General features: G+C 43.2%; 1 protein-coding gene across 4 annotated transcripts in view; it reads right to left on the reverse strand.

Annotated features, from left to right (window-relative positions):
• The window catches only part of LOC122540340 (pleckstrin homology domain-containing family G member 5-like), a 126,607-nt gene that overhangs the window by 80,017 nt on the left and 23,851 nt on the right, over positions 1–22,739 (reverse strand). For 2 of the 4 annotated variants that reach the window (XM_043675906.1, XM_043675907.1), the window contains exon 2: positions 11,510–11,586. In XM_043675906.1, coding sequence (XP_043531841.1) covers positions 11,510–11,586 — 77 coding nt within the window. Of the gene's footprint in view, positions 1–1,103; positions 1,120–5,459; positions 6,103–11,509; positions 11,587–22,739 lie in introns of those variants that run through there. The other 2 variants (XM_043675908.1, XM_043675909.1) reach the window with 2 other exon arrangements.

Raw genomic sequence — 22,739 nt, forward strand, 5'->3', positions numbered from 1 at the left:
GTATGGAGGTGAGGGAGGAGGTGTGGGCGCAGGTTTTACAGTTCCTGCGGTGGCAGGGGAAGGTGGCAGGATGGGAGGGTGGGTCGTAGGGGGGCGTGGACCTGACCAGGTAGTCACGGAGGGAACGGTCTTTGCGAAAGGCGGAAAGGGGTGGGGAGGGAAATATATCCCTGGTGGTGGGGTCTTTTTGGAGGTGGCGGAAATGTCGGCGGATGATTTGGTTTATGCGGAGGTTGTTTCACTCTGGTCTCTACCTTACCTCAGTCATGGTTTCCTCAGCCAGGATCCCAGCAACCAAATCAACAGCACTGCAAACTGACTGGGAATGTGAGAGTCTGAATGGCAGAGGGGCAGATGGGAAAGACAGGCAAGATTGGACTTCATTGTGATGCTTTCAATGATTCAATAGTCCATTTTAGCTGATACAAACAATGGCCTGCTACATGGTGTTCCAGAGAAAGAGTGGTCACTTCTCTGTATGGGAGAATGTGGAGAATCTATTAACCTATGTTCTGTTTGGTTTCAACACTCACTGAACATGGTTTAGCAGCTGCAGCTCCATCATGGAACCTCAACAAACTGCTGACACCAGCTGCCTGCATTGCCTGCTGGTCATGGTGCCCACTCTCCACTTGCCTTAATGGGTGCAGCTCCAATCACACTCAAGAAGCTCAAGGCCATCCAGGACAAAGTAGCCCGTCTTCAACATCCACTCCCGGCACTCTTATAGCAGTTTGTACCATTTATAAGATGTACTGCAACAACTGGCCAAGACTTGTTTAACAGCATTTTCCGAACCCATGCTCTATATTACCCAGAATGCCAAGGGCACCAGATGCAATGGGAACACAGTCACTTTCAAGTTGGGGTCGGGGATGTGAAGGGAGCACTGAAGGAACTTGACACCAGTTCTATTTAAACAAGGTCACTGAGGAAGTCAGATCAAACAGCCAGTCTCCACAGAGGAGGGGATCAGCTGATTTACACATTCTACAGAAAAAGATGTAATAGTCAAACATTGCTCTAAATTGCAGCAGGGGAACCAAGAGAGTAAGCAAACTAAAACCGACAGAGGTTGTGACTGTTGGAAGGGAAACACCTACTCACTGCTAGCAGAACCAAGAAGATCAGCCTATTTCTTCCATTTTCTGAAGACTCTCTGGACAGGAATCACATACGTCAGAATCCTTACTATGTTTGTTCAGCAACTAGTGCCCAAGTGAGGAATAAGACTCTATAGCCTACAGAGCCAGCCACTCACTTCCTTTCCCTCGGTCATGTGTTCCCATTGTCTGGGGTGAATATTATTTCCCAGGAAGGATTTACTCCAAAACAGCTGGAACAAAAGCAGGGTCAGAGGGAGCTGAGGAGGCCTCAGCTCGCACTTTTCCCAGAGAGGAAAGTATCATTTTCTTAGACGGAAATTACAAAGGAGGCAAACACATCAAAGAGACTGGACTATGCATGGCAACAATCAAAACCCATCGGCACTTCTCAAAATAAACAGAAATATTTCTCTCATCAATTTTGGATCAGTGTAACTTTCACAGGCTAATTTCTCTTCATGATCGCTGTCACTGTCACAATTTTTCTCACAATTAGTGTAATTTACATAATCATCTCTATTCACTAGCCGTGCAACTGTACAAACTGATTCATGTTCACTATCCATGCAATTGCACACGCAGATCCCTGTTCACTATCCGTGTAATTGTACACGTTGATCCCTGTTCACTATCTGTGTAATTGTACACGCTGATCCCTGTTCACTATCCTTGTAATTGTACACGCTGATCCCTGTTCACTATCCGTGTAATTGTACACGCTGATCCCTGTTCACTATCCGTGTAATTGTACACACTGATCCCTGTTCACTATCTGTGTAATTGTACACACTGATCCCTGTTCACTATCCGTGTAATTGCACACGCTGATCACTGTTCACTATCCTTGTAATTGTACACACTGATCCCTGTTCACTATCCGTGTAATTGCACACGCTGATCACTGTTCACTATCCGTGTAATTGCACACGCTGATCCCTGTTCACTATCTGTGTAATTGTACACACTGATCACTGTTCACTATCCGTGTAATTGTACATGCTGATCCCTGTTCACTATCTGTGTAATTGTACATGCTGATCCCTGTTCACTATCTGTGTAATTGTACACGCTGATCCCTGTTCACTATCCGTGTAATAGTACATGCTGAACCCTGTTCACTATCTGTGTAATTGTACACGCTGATCCCTGTTCACTATCCGTGTAATTGTACACACTGATCCCTGTTCACTATCTGTGTAATTGTACACACTGATCACTGTTCACTATCCGTGTAATTGCACACGCTGATCCCTGTTCACTATCTGTGTAATTGTACACACTGATCACTGTTCACTATCCGTGTAATTGCACACGCTGATCCCTGTTCACTATCTGTGTAATTGTACACGCAGATCCCTGTTCACTATCTGTGTAATTGTACACGCAGATCCCTGTTCACTATCTGTGTAATTGTACACGCAGATCCCTGTTCACTATCTGTGTAATTGTACACGCTGATCCCTGTTCACTATCCGTGTAATTGCACACGCTGATCACTGTTCACTATCCTTGTAATTGTACACACTGATCCCTGTTCACTATCTGTGTAATTGTACACACTGATCACTGTTCACTATCCGTGTAATTGTACACGCTGATCCCTGTTCACTATCTGTGTAATTGTACACACTGAACCCTGTTCACTGTGTAATTGTACACGCTGAATCCTGTTCACTATCTGTGTAATTGTACACGCTGAACCCTGTTCACTATCCGTGTAATTGTACACGCTGAACCCTGTTCACTATCTGTGTAATTGTACACGCTGATCCCTGTTCACTATCCGTGTAATTGTACACGCTAAACCCTGTTCACTATCCGTGTAATCGTACACGCTGATCCCTGTACACTATCTGTGTAATTGTACACACTGATCCCTGTTCACTATCAGTGTAATTGTAAACACTGATCCCTGTTCACTATCAGTGTAATTGTACACGCTGATCCCTGTTCACTATCCGTGTAATTGTACAGGCTGATCCCTGTTCACTATCTGTGTAAGTGTACACGCTGAACCCTGTTCACTATCTGTGTAATTGTACACACTGAACCCTGTTCACTGTGTAATTGTACACGCTGAACCCTGTTCACTATCCATGTAATTGTACACGCTGAATCCTGTTCACTATCTGTGTAATTGTACACGCTAAACCCTGTTCACTATCCGTGTAATTGTACACGCTGATCCCTGTTCACTATCTGTGTAATTGTACACACTGATCCCTGTTCACTATCAGTGTAATTGTAAACGCTGATCCCTGTTCACTATCAGTGTAATTGTACACGCTGATCCCTGTTCACTATCCGTGTAATTGTACACGCTGATCCCTGTTCACTATCCGTGTAATTATACATGCTGATCCCTGTTCACTATCTGTGTAATTGTACACACTGATCCCTGTTCACTATCAGTGTAATTGTAAACGCTGATCCCTGTTCACTATCTGTGTAATTGTACACGCTGATCCCTGTTCACTATCCGTGTAATTGTACACACTGTTCCCTGTTCACTATCAGTGTAATTGTAAACGCTGATCCCTGTTCACTATCTGTGTAATTGTACACACTGAACCCTGTTCACTATCCGTGTAACACACTAATCTGTTCTTTCACTAATGGACATCGGTACAAGGCCGAAATGCTTGAATTAATGTAGTTTCTTGTTCTATGATAATAGTGGGTTATCTGCTCACACATTTGCTCATGAGCTGCTTGGTGTGGATATTTTTAAGGGATGGAGTTGAGAGGCGGAGTCCCTGAAAGTTTAAACAGGGGACAGATGTTTCCTGTAGAAATAATAGACCCTAAATAGAATGGAATGAACTGGGAATGGCCATTGTTGGTTTATGTTGCTGCGAGGATCTACTGTCTAAAAATATTTGCTCGAGCTGCTTCTTGTTGTCTTGCGTGCAGGTGGATAAATAATAGCAATGACTTGTATTTAAAAATCACTTTTGGCAGAATAAAACATTTCAAATCACTTCACAGAAGCATTATAAGACAAACCTTAACACCAAGCTCCACAGATAAATATTAGGGTAGATTACTCAAAGCTTGATCTAAAAGGTAGGTTTAATTCGTGACCTAAAGGATGGAAGAAACTAAGAGACATTTAAGGTCGGAGAACTTAGCAATGAAACAACTGAAGATATGGTCAACAAATGTACAACAATTAAAATCAGGAATGCTCTAGAGGCTAAAACTGTGCAATGCAGAGATTTAAGACGAGAAAAGGGTGAAGCCATGGAAGAATTGGAAAGCAAGGATGATCATTTTAAAATTGAAGTTTCTAATCAGCAAGATTGGAAGATGGGACTTGATCTAAATAAAGGCATGGACAGCTGAATTCTCAATGATCTCAGGTTTGTGGAGATTGGTACACGAACTCAAGCATCTGTACTAGTTTGCACATATAATAACAGATTCAAAGACTTTGGAGAAGGAAGGAAATTTGGAGATGGGGACATAGTTTGCAAAGTCTGTTTTGTTTTGAGGGTAGGAGTGATGGTGTTTTGAAAGAGAAGGGGACAATACCTTCAGAGAGAGAGTTGAGAGAGAGGATCAGAAATAATGAAGCATATTGTTTGGCACTCCCCCTAGTGAGCACCCTTTAATATAACAACAGTTGCCTGTAACATCTTGCCCCATTCTAGCTCCCCTCCTTCCACCAGCTGCCTCTACCCTCCTTCCTTTGCTTTGTTAGAGATGCGGGCATTATTTTATTTAGTTATTGATACTGTCTGATGGTTTATTCTGGTGAAGAATATGGAGGACAGTCAGATAACATCAAGAAATAAATCAAGTAAATTCCACACCAAAAAGGAAATTGGGGGAGAGATATGGAGACAATTGTTGAGATTGATTAATGACAGGGGAGAGTGAGTGGGGAGGGGGCTGGAGAAGCTGAGCCTATTAACCTCCCCCAACTCAACTTAAACCTGGTTATCTCGTTAAAAATTATCCATTTGTTTCACATGGTGGAATGATTGCATTGAGTACAATATAAGCAAACAGGGCAGTCAATTCATGCACAGCAAGATCCTACAAACAGCCTCAAGGTGAAAGGCCAGTTGATCTGTTGGGTCCAAATACAATTTTTTGCAGGATTCTAAGAGAGCTCTCTGCTTCCTCACCAACAATGGCTGTTGGATCATTAACACTCACCCAAAGAGGTAGGTGATGCCACACCATAACATCTCATGAGCTTAACATCTCATTCTGCTACAGAATACCGAACAGTTCTCCCGAATCCGGGATGTGAGGGTAGTCAAGCCAATAGGCTGATATGGACCTAGCTGTGTGTTCTAAATCTACATTGTTCCTGAAGTTAAGACAGAAGATTGAGCAACTTACCTCCTCACTCTTGGATTTGCTGGAGTCTGACAGAGCCTCAGAAATCTGATAAGCTGGGCTCAGCCAAGGATTTTGTTGCATTTGCTTCTTTGCCAATCCAAACACATCCGCTTTGAAAATCAGAATAAAACTCAGGAGGGATACATTGTGAAGATGTTTAGCAGTACCACAGTCTGGAAACTGGATCTTTCCAGCATTAGGAGACTAGTAAAGATGGTTCTGGTATGAACGTTGCTTTAATTTTCAATCTTCAACAGGTTGAAAACTCTGGATCAGGGAGGCAGCTGGCAGGAGAAGGGTGCTGGGCTATTGTTGGCGCTCTTTGTGCAAGCAGAAACCTCACTGTCTGCCCTGCGCTCCCTCGGGCAACGACTCACTGAACACACCAGCAAGGGATGATTAGCATTGCGTGACTTGCAGGGAGGAGCTGTCTGATACGGCACACACTGTCTGAGGACTCTGTACACACAGGGAAAAAAAACTACACAAACAGAACTGGGAGCAATGCCCAGGTATGTTAACCCTTGACAGTCTGGGCCTAAAATAACTTGGGAAACACAATTTGATAAATAGCCAGGAACTGCGAGCTCATTATCAGAGATTTCAGGGAAATGTGGTTCTCCCTTCACTTCCTCTACCTACCACTCTTTACTCCCTTGTGTCATATTTCTTGTTTATTGTTAATAACAAAAGCAGTGAGGATTCAGTCTACTTGAACATCTTATACATCTTACACAGGTTAACTGTAGTTACCTGCAGTTACAGGTAACTAGGTTTATATCCCCCTTCTGCTGGATTGCTCATAGCAACTGCCCAGCTGGTTTCAGACTGGTTCTTGGCTCATTAACATATCCACCTCTTAAAGCAATAATACTCTTTTATTTCCAAGATAAAATTACATATACTGAGAGTGGATATATGTATGCATTTAAACAATAATTTTAAAATGTAAGTATTTAAGAGTCTAAGAATGAAGAAATAAATTGCTCCTTCCTCATCTTGGTCTTAAATGGCCTACTCTTTTATGCTGAGAATGTGTCCCCTGGTTTTAGATATCTTACCTATGTAAAACCTGAAAGAACTCTATGACTCTATAACTGCGGATGCTGGAAATCAAAAACAAAAACAGAAACTGCTGGAAAGACTTAGTAGGTCCTGCAGTGCCTGTAGAGAGAAACCCAAATTACTGTATCTGCCAGACTTGCTCAGCCTTCACAGCAATTTCTGTTTTTTGTGATATCATACCTACACCCACCATATCACAACCTGTAAGAATTTTGTCAGTTTTGTTCTATGGACTGATATCCACATGATGAATTAGATATCCACAAAAACTTTTAGAAATTTGCAAGTGTTTTACTGCAAATCCGTAGTTTAGCACAAACATCTGTTTCCATCCTTCCCTTCTGAATCATTTCCCTGTGTGGCAGCCAACTCCCCACTGGGGAGGATCCATTCCTTTGTCTTTTAATCGAACTAATTAACCAAGGATCCAGTTCATTCAAAAAACATGAACCTAATTACAAACAAAAACTAGGGGCACTGCAACAATATCAAAAAAATGGGGGTGTAAAAAAACCGAAGGGGAACCAAATCACAATATCATCAAAGGAAGAAGTAATGTCCCCTAGCCGCTGTGATGCACACATGTTCTAAAAAGCTTTAAAAGGTACTAGTGAACATCTTATGTATTCTCAGTCCAAGGACACCCCAGTGCAGACATAGCCACAAAAGGGAGGCAGAGAGTCAGGGAATATGAGCCCCTTCACTGTCTGGTGCCTGAACCTATGAATGACGATAAGAACCCAGCTGTTCCTCTTTTAAAAGAGCAGGTTAACCAAATGGAACCACGTAACAGCTCCCTACGGGCACTGTAACCACAATCAAAGTTTTAAACGAAGCTTAAAAAAATTCAAACAGATATTTTCCAATCAACCTGTTCAGAGATGTTATTACACACCTCTAGAGCAGTTGGTTCCTGGGTCCTGGTTCAGAGGTAGGGACACTACCATTGCAACAAAATAGCTTATAGAAGATATCAAATAAACACAAAGTCCAATGAGCATCACTTACTCTCAATCAACTCCGGAACTGTTCTGGTTGATACCAGATTTTTGTGGTGAAGTGGTACCGTCCCTAACTCAGGGCCAGAAGCCCAGGGTTCAGGTCCGACCTGCTTCAGAGGTCTGTTGTAATATGGCTGAATGGGTTGGTTAAAATGTTTTTTGGTTGACCCTGAGGACTCCTTTGTCACTCTGGTAGTGCCTCTACCTCTGAAATAGGATTCACATCCCATCTGCTCCACAGGTAACAATATCTCTGGACAGGTTAAATTGGTAAATATCTTCTAGTTAAGTGTTAAAGAGATCTGCATCTAACAGACCTCCTATCATTTAAGAAGAATGTTATATTTATGCACAGGTTTATAGGTAGGAATAAAAAACACAATTTCTGATTTCATTCCATAACATGGCAGCCTTCTTGTAGACACTGCAAAATTATTGTATAGGTGCATTCCTTTTTATAAAACAATCCAAGAGTTGATGACTGCTATCTTCCCATCTAACCTTAGAGATTTTTTTCCTCTTTGCTTTAATCCAGCTTTATCTCTATCCTTTCTCACTCATATATTTTGTAAAATGTACATTATCCCACAAAGACTGATTATCTGTGAAACCTTCTTTGAAATGGGCTTTCAGTCTCTTTTACATAGAGGTGTAGAGCATGGAAACAGACTCTTCAGTCCAACTCGTCCATGCCGACCAAATATTAGAAATCATTCTTGTCCCATTTGCCAGGATTTGGCCCCAAGCCCTCTAAACACATCCTATTTATATACCCATCCAGATGCCTTTTAAATGTTGTTATTGTACCAGCCTCCACCACTTCCTCTGGCAGCTCATTCCATACACACACTAGGCTCTGAGTGAAAATGTTGCACTTTAGCTCCCTTTTAAATCTTTCCTCTGTCACCTTAGACCTGTGTCCTCTGCTTTTGGACTTCCCTACCTTTGACTATTCACCTTATCCATGCCCCTCATGATTTTATAAACCTCCATCTTCAGACAATCCAGGGAAAACAGCCCCAGCCTATTCAGCCTCTCCCTGCAGCTCAAACCTTCCAACCCTGGCAACAACCTTGTAAATTTTTTCTGAATCCTTTCAAACTTCACAGCATCTTTCCTGTGGCAGGGAGACCAGAACTGATCGTAGTATTCCAAAAGTGGCCTAACCAATGACCTGTACACCTACATAAGGACCTGTCAACTCCTATCATGTAACGTTTCCCAAGAGATGTTCGACAAATAGAATGCCATATCAGCAGCATCAATGACAGCCAAACTTTCAGCAATTAATGTGATCTTCACCATTTTTTCCCTCCCGTATATCAAGTGTCAACTATTCCTGTTTTCTCTCACAAGGAATATCACCAATACTACACACTACAATCAACACTACACTGTTAATTCCAGCTTTTTATTGAATTCAAATTCCACCATCTGCCATGGTGGGATTCAAACTTGGATCCCCAGACATTACCCGGGTCTCTGAATTAATATTCTAATTATCATACCACTCAGACATCGTCACCCTATATGGTTAATATCATATTACGGAGATTTATCAAAGGTGAGAACTTCAACATACATTTCTCTATTTTAACCTTTTTTGAAGTTTTATTTGATCTCAAAATAATCTCAACCATTGGATTTTTCATGCCCACTCTGTGTTCTAGCACATCAAATCTTGCCTCTTGTTCAATCTGTCCTCCCAAACAATTGCGCTGCCCAATGAAACTCCCCAGCAGTTTACATCATCTTTGCTAGCAGTCCATCTTTATGTTCAGATCTTGCACCATTAATTGCAATGGAGTTGAGATTGTCTAAGATACATCACAAGATACCTGTTTAATCTCTGTTTGGTTAAAATCATCTGAGTGTGTCTGGCACCTCTTTTATCATGTCAAGCCATCCTTCCATGAAAATATTCCTTAGTACCTTCAGTCAAGGATCATTAGCTGTTCCTTCCTGAAGTTTGGGCTAACCAAAACACCTTAAGGACATCTCCCATCTTGATGTCCATACTGTCTACATGTAAGTTTATTACAATATTTGCATTCTGCTCAGTTTATCTCAGGTAACTATTTTGGTACCAGGGAACAGCAGAGGAAGTGTTTTGCACTCTATATTGAATTACACTTGCGAGATACTTTTGGATCCAATCTCAAATGGTTTGACAGCTTGCATAATACATACTCTTTGACCTTTGTGAGATGCATCGACGTCCAAGTTTGTCTTCTTCCTTGGGTCAGAGTACTGCAGGATAGAGGTTCATGTTGACTATGCTTATTTGAAAGAATCAAATGGTGTTGACAGTCCTCCTCCCATATAGGGGTTTGAGTTTGGTCAGTACGATATTAGGAAGTTAAAAATTCAGCGACAGCTCTGCAGGTCTTCTTTGTCTTGGGAAGCAGGCATGTATCTAACATCTTTCAATTTGTCGGAGTCTGGATGGGTCCCGTAACCTGCTGTTGAAGACAAGGTCCTCTTCACTGAGCTACTGCCATCAGTGAGGTCATATTTCAGCTGTGTTCTTTAGTTTTGCTCACCAGTGCAATGTGATCAACCATACACACATTCAGGAATATTTTAAGTAATTCAGTTCATGTGCTGCTGAAACAAATCTTAAGTGACAAATAGGCCAAGAGGTATTCTATTTCCAGTAATATCCATCAAATGGTGTTCTGAAAGTACGGATTTCCTGAGGTTCCTTTGCAAAATTCACCAATCAATATTAGTGTCTGATGTCCCACTTGGAGAAAAATTTAGTTCCTTTGAATTTGACAAAGCGTGCTATTTTCATGCAGAATTCCCACAGCTGCATTTCATTAAGTACCAGTGCAAGAGATGGTGCTCCATTACGTGCAGTTCATGTTCCTGTTGTATAGCTGTATCATTGACTTTCATTGATCCTAGAGGAAGTAAGCACTGCAGATGCTGGAGATCAAAGTAGAGAGTGTGGTGCTGGAAATGCACAGCAGGTCAGGCAGCATCCAAGGAGCAGGAGAATTGATGTTCCGGGCATTAGCCCACCTCCGATCCAGGTATATATCTTGCACAATTCTGATTGGTAGAAAGTTTGCACCAGCTTTTGTATCAAATTTGATTGAGGGAGTGGGTGTATGTTAATTTTCTTCAAATTTGTTATGTTGATAGTGACAAAAACTTCGAAGTTTTTAACTCCATCCATACAATGCTTCATATTCACAAAGTGGGAAGCCTGTTTACCTTCTGGGTGAAGGTTCTTTCACCCTGAATCTTCTCCCCGAGGCAGTGGCCAGAGAGTAGGGATACACCTCCCAAGTGAATAACACTCAGGGGTTGAACATAAATAGATAGATAAATAGATTAAACTGATTCCCCTGGACTTTTGCTCTAAATCTCCAGCAGAACTCCCCAGAAGTTTAACCATGCCTTGATGTGGTACTGTAACTCAGCTCTCGGGGCATCACAAAGCTGGCTGAGTGAATTACTTCTGAGTGCAGTCTTTCTTCTTCTTACTGGACAAACACAGTAGTCATTACATCCACTGCAGAATGCTGTGCAAATAACAAAATCAATAACTAGTTAATCTATTTGTTGAGGGAGGTATGTTGGCTAGGACACTGGGGAGTTCCCTGTCTTTCTTGCAATATTGCCTTGGAAATGAGTAAACAACAGTCAAGATCTCAATTTATTGTTTCTCTGGTTTATCATTTTCACTGATTTCCAGAGTATAATTGTAAAATGCTATGGATAAATTCCATAAAATCACAAAATAATAAAAATGCTCACAGGCCCAGTTCAAAACCACTTTTAAAACAGAAGGACAGATCCCTTGTCACCACTGAACTAAGTGCAAGTGCTTTATTACCCAAGTAGCCAATGGGTGAAAGACATAGACAAAGAGCAAGAATAGGAAATGGAACAGAGAAGGGGTGAAAATGCTCATCTGAGAGTGAGTACAGCGGGATGTACCTGCCAGTCACCAGGAGGAACAACAGCCCTTACCTTGACAGCCCTCCGCTTGTCCACACATTCTTCATGCTGACAGAGCAGAACCTTCTCTTCAGTTAAACTCCGTTCATCTGTAAAAAATAAATTTCAGTTTGTTCCACCAGAAAACATTATAACAATAAGGCAGTGTACCAAGGGTGACAGGACAGTAGTGTAGTGGTCTGAGGGTAACGTGGCAGCAATGCAGTATACTGAAGCTGTCATGCAGTGCACTGAGGGTAACAGGGCAGTAATGCAGTGTACTGACGATGACAGGGCTGTAATGCAAGGCCTGTAGGTGACAGGGCAGTAATGCAATGAACTGAGGATGACAGGGCAATAATGCAGTGAACTGAGGGAGTTGGAGCAGTAATGCAGTGATCTGAGGGTAACAGGTCAGTAATGCAGTATACTGAGGGTGACTGGGCAGTAATGCAGTGTACCAAGGGTTTAAGGGCAGTAATGCAGAGTCCATACGATACAGGGCAGTAACGCAGTGTACTGAGGGTAACAGGGCAGTCATGCAGGGCCCGTAGGTGACAGGGCAGTAATGCAGTGTACTGAGGGTAACAGGGCAGTAATGCAGGGCTCCTGGGTGACAGGGCAGTAACGCAGTGTACTGAGGGTAACAGGGCAGTAATGCAGGGCCTGTAGGTGACAGGGCAGTAACCCAGGGCCCGTTGGTGACAGGGCAGTAACGCAGTGTACTGAGGGCAACAGGGCAATAATGCAGGGCCCGGAGGTGACAGGGCAGTAATGCAGTGTACTGAGGGCAACAGGGCAATAATGCAGGGCCCGGAGGTGACAGGGCAGTAATGCAGGGCCCGTAGGTGATAGGGCAGTAACGCAGTGTACCGAGGGTAACAGGGCAGTAATGCAGGGCCTGTAGGTGACAGGGCAGTAACGCAGTGTACTGAAGGTAACAGGGCAGTAATGCAGGGCCCGTAGGTGACAGGGCAGTAACACAGTGTACCAAGGGTAACAGGGCAGTAATGCAGGGCCTGTAGTGACAGGGCAGTAATGCGTGTATTGAGGTTAACAGAGCAGTAACGCAGTGTACTGAGGGTAACAGGGCAGTAATGCAGGGCCCGTAAGTGACAGGGCAGTAATGCAGGGCCCATAGGTGACAGGGCAGTAACGCAGTGTAGCGAGGGTAACAGGGCAGTAATGCAGGACCTGTAGGTGACAGGGCAGTAATGCAGTGTACTGAGGGTAACGGGAGTAATCCAGGGCCTGTAGGTGACAGAGCAGTAATGCAGTGTACTGAGGGTAACAGGGCAGTAATGCAGGACGCATAGGTGACAGGGAAGTAATGCAGTGTACTGAGGGTAACAGGGCAGCAATGCAGGGCCTGTAGGTGACAGAGCAGTAATGCAGGGCCCGTAGGTGACAGAGCAGTAATGCAGTGTATTGAGGGTAACAGAGCAGTAATGGAATGTACTGAGGGTAACAGGGCAGTAATGCAGGGCCCATAGGTGACAGAGCAGTAATGCAGTGTACTGAGGATGACTGGGCAGTAATGCAGTGTATCAAGGGTTTAAGGGCAGTAATGCAGAGCCCATACGTGACAGGGCAGTAACGCAGTGTACTGAGGGTAACAGGGCAGTCATGCAGGGCCCGTAGGTGACAGGGCAGTAATGCAGGGCCCGTAGGTGACAGGCAGGGCCCGTAGGTGACAGAGCAGTAATGCAGTGTATTGAGGGTAACAGAGCAGTAATGGAATGTACTGAGGGTAACAGGGCAGTAATGCAGGGCCCATAGGTGACAGAGCAGTAATGCAGGGCCCATCGGTGACAGAGCAGTAATGCAGTGTACTGAGGGTGACTGGGCAGTAATGCAGTGTATCAAGGGTTTAAGGGCAGTAATGCAGAGCCCATACGTGACAGGACAGTAACGCAGTGTACTGAGGGTAACAGGGCAGTCATGCAGGGCCCGTAGGTGACAGGGCAGTAATGCAGGGCCCGTAGGTGACAGAGCAGTAATGCAGTGTACTGAGGGTGACAGGACAGTAATGCAGGGCTTGTAGGTGACAGGGCAGTAATGCAGGGCCCATAGGTGACAGAGCAGTAATGCAGTGTACTGAGGGTAACAGGGCAATAATGCAATGTACTGAGGGTAACAGAGCAGTAATGCAGGGCCCATAGGTGACAGAGCAGTAATGCAGGGCCTGTATGTGACAGAGCAGTAATGCAGTTTACTGAGGGTAACAGGGCAGTAATGCAATGTACTGAGGGTAACAGGGCAGTAATGCAGGGCCCGTAGGTGACAGAGCAGTAATGCAGTGGACTGAGGTTAACAGGGCAGTAATGCAGGGCCCTTAGGTGACAGGGCAGTAATGCAGTGGACTGAGGTTAACAGGGCAGTAATGCAGGGCCCTTAGGTGACAAGGCAGTAATGCAGTGGACTGAGGTTAACAGGGCAGTAATGCAGGGCCCTTAGGTGACAGGGCAGTAATGCAGGGCCCATAGGTGACAGAGCAGTAATGCAGTGTACTGAGAGTGACGGCACAGTGACACAGTTTACTGAAAGTGCCGAAGCAATAATGTCTTCCATAGCCAGAGCAGGAAGAGAGCCTTGTGTCAGTGATGGATAGTTGAGAGCTATGGATCATTGATAGACAGAAATCATTGACGGGTTAGTCATCGATCAGTATGCAAACGTATTAGAGGTTTGTCAAAAGACTCGTTCTGTTTGTGTGAGGGAACTAGACACTGAGTCACGTGATTCACGAGACGGAGAGTCACTTGGCAATTCAAGCGAGTTAATTTGTCTTGTCTCGAACATTCTGTGGCATATTGTTACAAAGCTTGTCAACCCATTGAGATGAATGTTGTAGAACTCCCACCAGTACGCAGTGAGCCAAACAAGCTGCTCTCTAATTAAGACGCAGCACAGTAGGCGCTGTGTTTAATAGGAGCTCTCCCACTTGGCAGCTGAGTTGCACACATTGCAACAGATCGCTGTCAGTATCTCCCACACACCCTCCAAGAAAATATCTCACAATCCCTCCATTTAAAGGGGCAGCACTCAGAATCTAAAAACTACCTTGGGAGGAGAACAGGTTATCATTTCAGTTGTTGTACTGAATCCAAATCTGATCACTTGGATAATCCATCAGAGAGGATCAATTCAAAATGAGAGACTTCCCAGACTCGAAATCACACCCTTTCTATTCGGTTTGTTAGAGGGAGAGACAGAAGGAGGCCAAGAAACAGACTGGGTGACAGAGCAAAAGTGACAGACAGAAAGCCAACTACAGTGAGAAACAGTGTGAGAAAAAGAGTGAAAACAACTTAGAGACAGCTAGAGACCAGGCGAGGCAAAATAAAAGCAAGTGAGGGGAAACGGAGTCAAGAGAGAAAGTGAAGAGACAGAATCAGGCACAAAAAGACAGAAAAAGCAGGAGGCCGCAGACAGAAACAGTAATTGGAAAAGACTCCTGTATATAGTTTACAAAATGCACCTAACCTAGCTGGATGTTATATTTCTGTGTAAATAAAAATCTTACATATCTATGAAAAATCAGTTAAAAACATTGTACAATATCTAAAGGAGACAATTTTTCTGCTCAATTGGTGTTTTCCAGACTTTCTGTTGTTTTCTGAATGTGGTTTATTACTCACCAACTGAAACAATAATGAGTAGTGACAGGTAGGTTAGTCAGCAGGCTCCCAAATGATGCCCCACCCATTTTCCTGCTTATTCTTGCAGTTTTAATTTCTCCATTAAGTATCAAGAATATAAGGAATGTAGAGGCAAGTGACCCGGAAATGATGTAGCTTTCATCAGAAAAGAGCTGTGTAAACTGAAAGGAGAGAGGGATTACAAGAGAAACGTTGCTGAGTAATGCTGCCCTGGAGAGGTTGAGGCCATGGTGCTAAAATCTGCAGCATCCAGACCATGGTATCAGGCTCTCAGTGAGTGCAACACATGAACAGGAAACCAGAATCTTCCATTTGGCTCTTTTCCACTTCAAAGATCTGTGCAAAAGAGTTCCATCCTGGCCAGCTGACTCCAGACACTGTGACTGTAAGGTTCTCACTCCCAAGTTCCAAGCCATGTACAGTACAAGAGCAGACAGACAGCTAGTCAGTCAGAAAGGCAGACAAGCACCAACACACAAGACATTAAGCAGACAGACAAAGCATGCACGGGCACATTCAGACCTATGCATGCAAAAAGACACACATTAGGGTTCACAAGTATCACAGTATCCAGGTGGATCAGCTGATACACTCCTGCAAATATTTAACACAAACTTTTGGAGTCCAATTCTCAGCCAATCATAGCCTAAATTCAAAAACAAATTAAAATGTAGCGGGATGATTTATCATCATAGACAACAATGAGACTCAATGGTGAATCAGTATCTCCAGAGTAGGAGGGACCCTGAACCCTATGTGTGTTAGTGCCTTCAATGTCTCAATAATCTGTTCACAGGGAGAAGGTGGGAGCTATCTGATGAAGCTGCCACTGTTTGTGCTTATCATGCCTGTGCTGGGTGAGATGGTCCATAATAATTTGTTATATCACAGAGCATGATCTCTGAATGACTGGACAGTATTTGAATATCTTCAGTAAGACCAGAAGGTCTAGGGGTAGAGTCAGCCACTCATCCCAAGTGAATCAGCTCAATCCCTCAGTAAGATCTTGGATGATCTGACAATGCTTAACTCCACCTTCCTCCTCTATCCCCATAACTCTTCATTCCATAACTGAGTAAAAATCTGTCTCAATCTCAAATATACTTAACAACGCAACCTCAACAGTTCACTGTGGTAAAGAATTCCACACATTCATTACTCTTTAAGAGAAGTGGTTCCTCCTTGTTTCTGTAAGGGTGGATTCCTAATTCTGAGAATGGTACCCTCTGGTCCTAGACTCTCCTACAAGGGGGAAACAACCTCTCTGCACCTCTCCTGTCAAGCCTCCTAGGAATCGTCTATGTTTCAATAGGTCTCCTTTCATTCTTCTTAAGTCCAACGTACTCAACATCTCCTCATGAGAAAATCCCTCCATACCTGGAATCTACCTAGTGACCTTTCTCTGGACTGCCTGCAATGCCAATTTATCTTTCCTTTGATAAGGGGACAAAAACTGTTCACAGTATTCCAGGTGTACAGTTTTAGCAAGAGTTCCACACTTTTATACGTCATTCCCTTTGAAATGAAGGCCAATATTTAATTTGCCTTCCCTGTTACCCACTGAAACTGGATACTAGTTTTTTTTGTCATTTGTGGATGAAGACCCCCAATCTCTCTGGGCTGCAGGCTTACCCCATTGAATAATATTCATCTCCTTTATACTTCCTGCCAAAGTGCATAACCTCGCATTTTCCAACATTACATTCCATCTGCCAAGTTTTTGAGCACTCAACCTGTCCATATCCCTCTGCAGATTGTTATCTTCCTCACCACTCATCCCATTGATTTTTACGGGTACTTGAAACTTGGCGATAGTACATGCACCTTCCTCATTTGAATCATTAACAGATATTTTAAATAATTGCACACCCAACACTGATCTCTGTGGGACTCCACTAGTTACATCCTGAAAATACTTCCTTTATCCAGCTTTGTCATAGAATCCCTACAGTGTAGAAGAGGCCATTCAGCCCATCAAGTCCACCTAGATACTGTGACTGTAAGGTTTTCACTTCCAAGTTCCAAGCCATGTACAGTACAAGAGCAGACAGACAAAGCATGCACAGGCACATTCAGACCTACGCATGCAAAAAGACACACATTAGGGTTCACAAGTATCAGTCTCCAGGTGAATCAGCTGATACACTCCTGCAAAAATATTTAACACAAACTTGTTGGAGTCCATTTCTCAGCCAATCATAGCCTAGATTCAAAAACAAATCAAAATGTAGCAGGAAGATTTATCGTCATATACAACAATGAGACTCAATGGTGAACCAGTATCTCCAGAGTAGGAGGGACCCTAAACCCTGTGTGTGTTAGTCACCCCACTACCCTATCCCTGCATTTCCCACGGCTAATACACCGAGCTGCACATCTGGACACTATGGTCAATTTAGCATAGCCAATCCACCTAACCTACACATCTTTAGGCTGTGGGAGGAAACTGGAGTACTTGGAGGAAACCCACGCAGACACGGGGACAATGTGCAAATTCCACGCAGACAATTGCCTGAGGCTGGAACTGAACCCAGGACCCTGGCGCTCTGAGGCAGCAGTGCTAACCACTGAGCCACCGTGCCTCCTCTCTTTTATTAAAAAGCCAATCCTCTCTCCACACCAATATATTACCCCAACACCATGGACTCTTATCTTATAGACAATAGATAATAGGTGCAGTGGTAGGTCATTCGGCCCTTCGAGCCAGCACCACCATTCATTATGGTCATGGCTGATCATCCACAATCAGTATCCTGTTCCTGCCTTATCCCCATAACCCTTCATTCCACTATCTTTAAGAGCTCTATCCATCTCTTTCTTGAAAGTATCCAGAGACTTGGCCTCCATTGCCTTTTGGGGCAGAGCATTCCATACACCCACCACTCTCTGGGTGAAGAAGTTTCTCCTCAACTCTATTCTAAATGGCCTACCCCTTATTTTTAAACTGTGTCCTCTGGTTCTGGACTCACCCATCAGCGGAAACATGCTTCCTGCCTCCAGCGTGTCCAATCCTTTAATAATCTTATACGTCTCAATCAGATCCCCTCTCATCTTTCTAAACTCAAGTGTTTCCAAGCCCAGTCACTCCAATCTTTCAACATATGATAGTCTCGCCATTCCGGGAATTGATCTTGTGAACCAACGCTACACTCCCTCAATAGCCAGAATGTCCTTCCTCAAATTTGGAGACCAAAACTGCACACAGTTCTCCAGCTGCGGTCTCTCCAGGGCCCTGTACAGCTGAAGAAGGACTCTTTGTTCCTATACTCAATTCCTCTTGTTATGAAGGCCAGCATGCCATTAGCTTTCTTCATTGCCTGCTGTACCTGCATGCTTGCTTTCATTGACTGATGTACAAGAACACCTAGATCTCATTGTACTTCCCTTTTACCTAACTTGACTCCATTTAGATAGTAATCTGTCTTCCTGTTCTTCCACCAAAGTGGATAACCACACAGTTATCCACATTAAACTGCATCTGCCATGCATCTGTCTACTCACCTAGCCTGTTCAAGTCACCCTGTATTCTCATAACATCCTCCTCACAACACACCCTGCCACCCAGCTTTGTGTCATCAGCAAATTTGCTAATATTACTTTTAATACTTTCATCTATATCACCGAACCTTGTGGTACCCCACTGGTCACTGCCTGCTATTCCGAAAGGGACTTGTTTATCACTACTCTTTGCTTCCTGTCAGCCAGCCAATTTTCAATCCAAGTCAGTATTTTGTCCCCAATGCCATGTGCCCTACTTTTGCTCACTAATCTCTTATGTGGGACTTTATCAAAGACTTTCTGAAAGTCCAGGCTGCACTGGCTCTCCCTTGTCCATCTTCATAGTTACATCTTCAAAAAAATTCCAGAAGATTAGTAAAGCACAATTTCCCCTTCATAAATCCATGCTGACTCTGATCTATCCTGTTACTGCTGACCAAATGAGTCTTAATTTCATCTTTTATAATTGACTCCAGCATCGTTCCCACCACTGACGTCAGGCTAACCGGTGTATAATTCCCTGTTTTCTCTGTCTCTCCTTTCTTGAAAAGTGGGACAACATTAGCCACCCTCCAATCCGCAGGAACTGATCCTGAATCTACAGAACATTGGAAAATGATTACCAATGTGTCCAGGATTTCTAGAGCCACCTCCTTCAGTACCCTGGGATGCAGACCATCAGGTCCCGGGGCCTTATCAGCCTTCATACCTAACAGTCTATCCAACACCATTTCCTGTCTAATATAAATTCCCTTCAGTTCATCCATTATCCTAGGTCCTTCAGCCACTATTACATCTGGGAGATTGCTTGTGTCTTCCCCAGTGAAGACAAATCTAAAGTACCTATTCAACTCTTCTGCCATTTCCTTGTTCCCCGTAATAAATTCACCCGGTTCCATCTTCAAGGGCCCAATTTTAGTCCTAACCATTTTTTTTTTCTTCTCACATACCTAAAAAAGCTTTTACCATCCTCCTTTATGTTTTTGGCCAGTTTGCCTTCGTACCTCATATTTTTCTCCGCATATTGCCTGTTTCGTTATCCTCTGTTGCTCTTTAAAAGTTTCCCAATCCTCCGGCTTCCTGCTCATCTTTGCTATGATATATTTCTTCTCTTTTATCTTTATACAGTCCTTAACTTCCCTCGTCAGCAATGGCTGCCCCTGCCTCCCTTTAGGATCTTTCTTCCTCTTTGGAATGAACTGATCCTGCACCTTCTGCATTATATCCAGAAATACCTGCCATTATTGCTCCACTGCCATCCCTGCTAGGGTATTGAACCATTGAACTTTGGCCAGCTCCTCCCTCAGAGCTCCATAATTCCCTTTGTTCAACTGCAATACTTACACTTCTGATTCTTCCTTCTCCCTCTCAAATTGCAGATTAAAACTTATCATATTATGGTCACTCCCTCCTAATGGCTCCTTTACTTTGAGGTCCCTGATCAAATCTGGCTCATTACACAACACCAGACCCAGAACTGCCTTCTCCCTGGTAAGCTCCAGTACAAGCTGCTCTGAGAATCCATCTCGGAGGCACTGCACAAACTCCATTTCTTGGGGTCCAGTATCATCTAGATTCTCCCAGTCTACCTCCATGTTGAAATCCCCCATCTTATTAAGGAGTCTTATGTACCTTATTGAATACCTTTCCAAAATTCAAATACGTTACACCTACTTTTTCTGCTTTATCTCTACGACTTGCTACCTCCTTAAAAGAACTGTAATAAATCTGCGAGGCATGGTTACCCCTTCATGAAACCATGTTGACTCTGCTTGACTATATTAGATATTTCTAAATGTTCCACTATTACACCCTTTATATGGCCTCTAGCATTTTCCTAATGGCAAACATTAAGCTAACTGGCCCTAAGTGTCCCCCTCTCTTTATAAGTGTATAGCATTGGCAGTTTTCCAATCGTCTGGGACTTTTCTAAAATCTAAGGATTCTTGAAATATTACTACCAGTGCATCCACCATCTTTGTATCAACTTTTTTTGAAATCTGAGAATGCAAATTGTCAGTCTATGAATTTCCCTGATACGTTTACTCTACTTATAGTTATTGTGTTTACTGCTTCCTCATGTTTGGCCTCTTGATTAGTTTTTTTTTGGAATGCTACTAGTGCCCTCTACCTTGAAGACTGATGCAAATTATTTTTTTCAATTTCTCCACCACTTCCTGGTTCCTCATTATTATTTCCCAACTTTGTTTTCTAAAAGGGACCTATGTTCACTTTGGCCTCTCTCTTCCCTTTTATATATCGAAAGAAGCTCTTACAGTCTGTTTTTATAGTTTGCCCTCATAGTTTCTTACTCTTTATTTTTCTTTTGGTTATCTTTTGTTAGATTTTAAAACATTCCCAATCCTCTGGTTTGCCACATGATATGTAATCTTTGTCACATGTCAATTTGATAATATCTTAACTTCCCTGGTTAACCATGGGTGGTATATCCCCTTCCTAGAAGCCTGCTTCCTCACTGGGATATATCTTTGCTGTGAGTCATGACCACGTCTTAAATGTCTGCCATTGCTTCTCAACCATCTTCTTTGATAATATTTTTTCAGTCTACTCCAACTCTACCCTCATCCCTTTGTAATTGCCTTTAGTTAAGTTTAGCATAGTTGTTTCCACCCACAATAATGGTGTAATTACAATGACATGGGAATGAGGAACTGTAGATGACCAAATATCAAGGTCCACCTAACTGTCTTCTACCCTTCTTGTGATTCCTTGGTAAAATGCTAATGAAATTGTTGACTAATAATAGAATCAATCTCCATGAAGGATTCTACACTAAGGTGAGGTGAACACCCAAGAGTGGACAGCATTGGGAGCTATAAATCTGAAGTCACCTGCTCCTCTCAAGCAGAGTCATAGAGTCATAGAGATGTTGTGGTTCTGTTCGCCGAGCTGGGAATTTGTGTTGCAGACACAAACAGGAAGACAGCTAACGATCCGTATCCATGAACACCAACTAGCCACGAAACGACATGACCAGCTATCCTTAGTAGCCACACACACAGATGACAAGCAACATGAGTTTGACTGGGACAATACTACTATTATAGGACAAGCCAAACAGAGAACAGCCAGGGAATTCCTAGAGGCATGGCACTCATCCACAGATTCTATCAACAAACACATCGACCTGGACCTAATATACCGGCCGCTGCAGTGGACAGCTGGAACTGACAACCGGAAGCGGCAGAGACAAGCCGGAGGAAACAACACAGAAGCGCTTCACAGGAGGCTCCCAAGCACTGAGGATGTCACCTAGACAGGGGATGAAACGTCTGCAACACAAATTCCCAGCTTGGCAAACAGAACCACAACAACGAGCACCCAAGCTACAAATCTTCTCACAAACTTTGAAGTCATAGAGATGTATAGCATGGAAACATACCCTTCGGTCCAACTTGTCCATGCTGGCCAACTATCCCAACCTAATCTAGTCCCATATCCCTCTAAACTCTTCCTGTTCATATATCCATCCAGATACAATTACAACATTTAAAAGGTATCAGCCTCCACCACTTCCTCTGGCAGCTCATTCCATACACAAATCTTGCCCCTCTCACCATAAACCTATGCCCTCTAGTTGTGGACTCTCCCACCTCAGGAAAAAGACTTTGATTATTCACCTATCCATTCCCTTCATGTTTTATAAACCTCTATACCCCAGCCTATTCAGCAACTCCTTGTAGCTCACATCCTCCAACCCTGGCAACATCCTTGTCAATCTTTTCTGAATCCTTTCAAGTTTCACAACATCCTTCCAATAGGAAGGAGACCAGAATTGTAATCTACATTTGACAAGATAAGGAATAGAATCAGGCCCCTCAAACCTCCTCTTTAATAAGATCATGATCAATCCATGACCCAAACTTCAAGTTTCAAAGAGTCACAGAATGATTACAGTACGGAAACAGACCCTTTGGTCCAACTTGTCTGCACCAACCAGACATCTCAATCTGACTTAGTTCTGTTTGCTAGTATTTTGGCCATATTCCTCTTAAATTCTTGCTATTCATATACCCATCCAAAGCCTTTTATGTTTTAATTATAACTGCTTCCACCACCTCCTCTGGTAGCTGGTTCTCGAT

Source organism: Chiloscyllium plagiosum, chromosome 34 (genome assembly GCF_004010195.1).
Source record: "Chiloscyllium plagiosum isolate BGI_BamShark_2017 chromosome 34, ASM401019v2, whole genome shotgun sequence".
Taxonomy (NCBI): Eukaryota; Metazoa; Chordata; class Chondrichthyes; order Orectolobiformes; family Hemiscylliidae; genus Chiloscyllium; species Chiloscyllium plagiosum.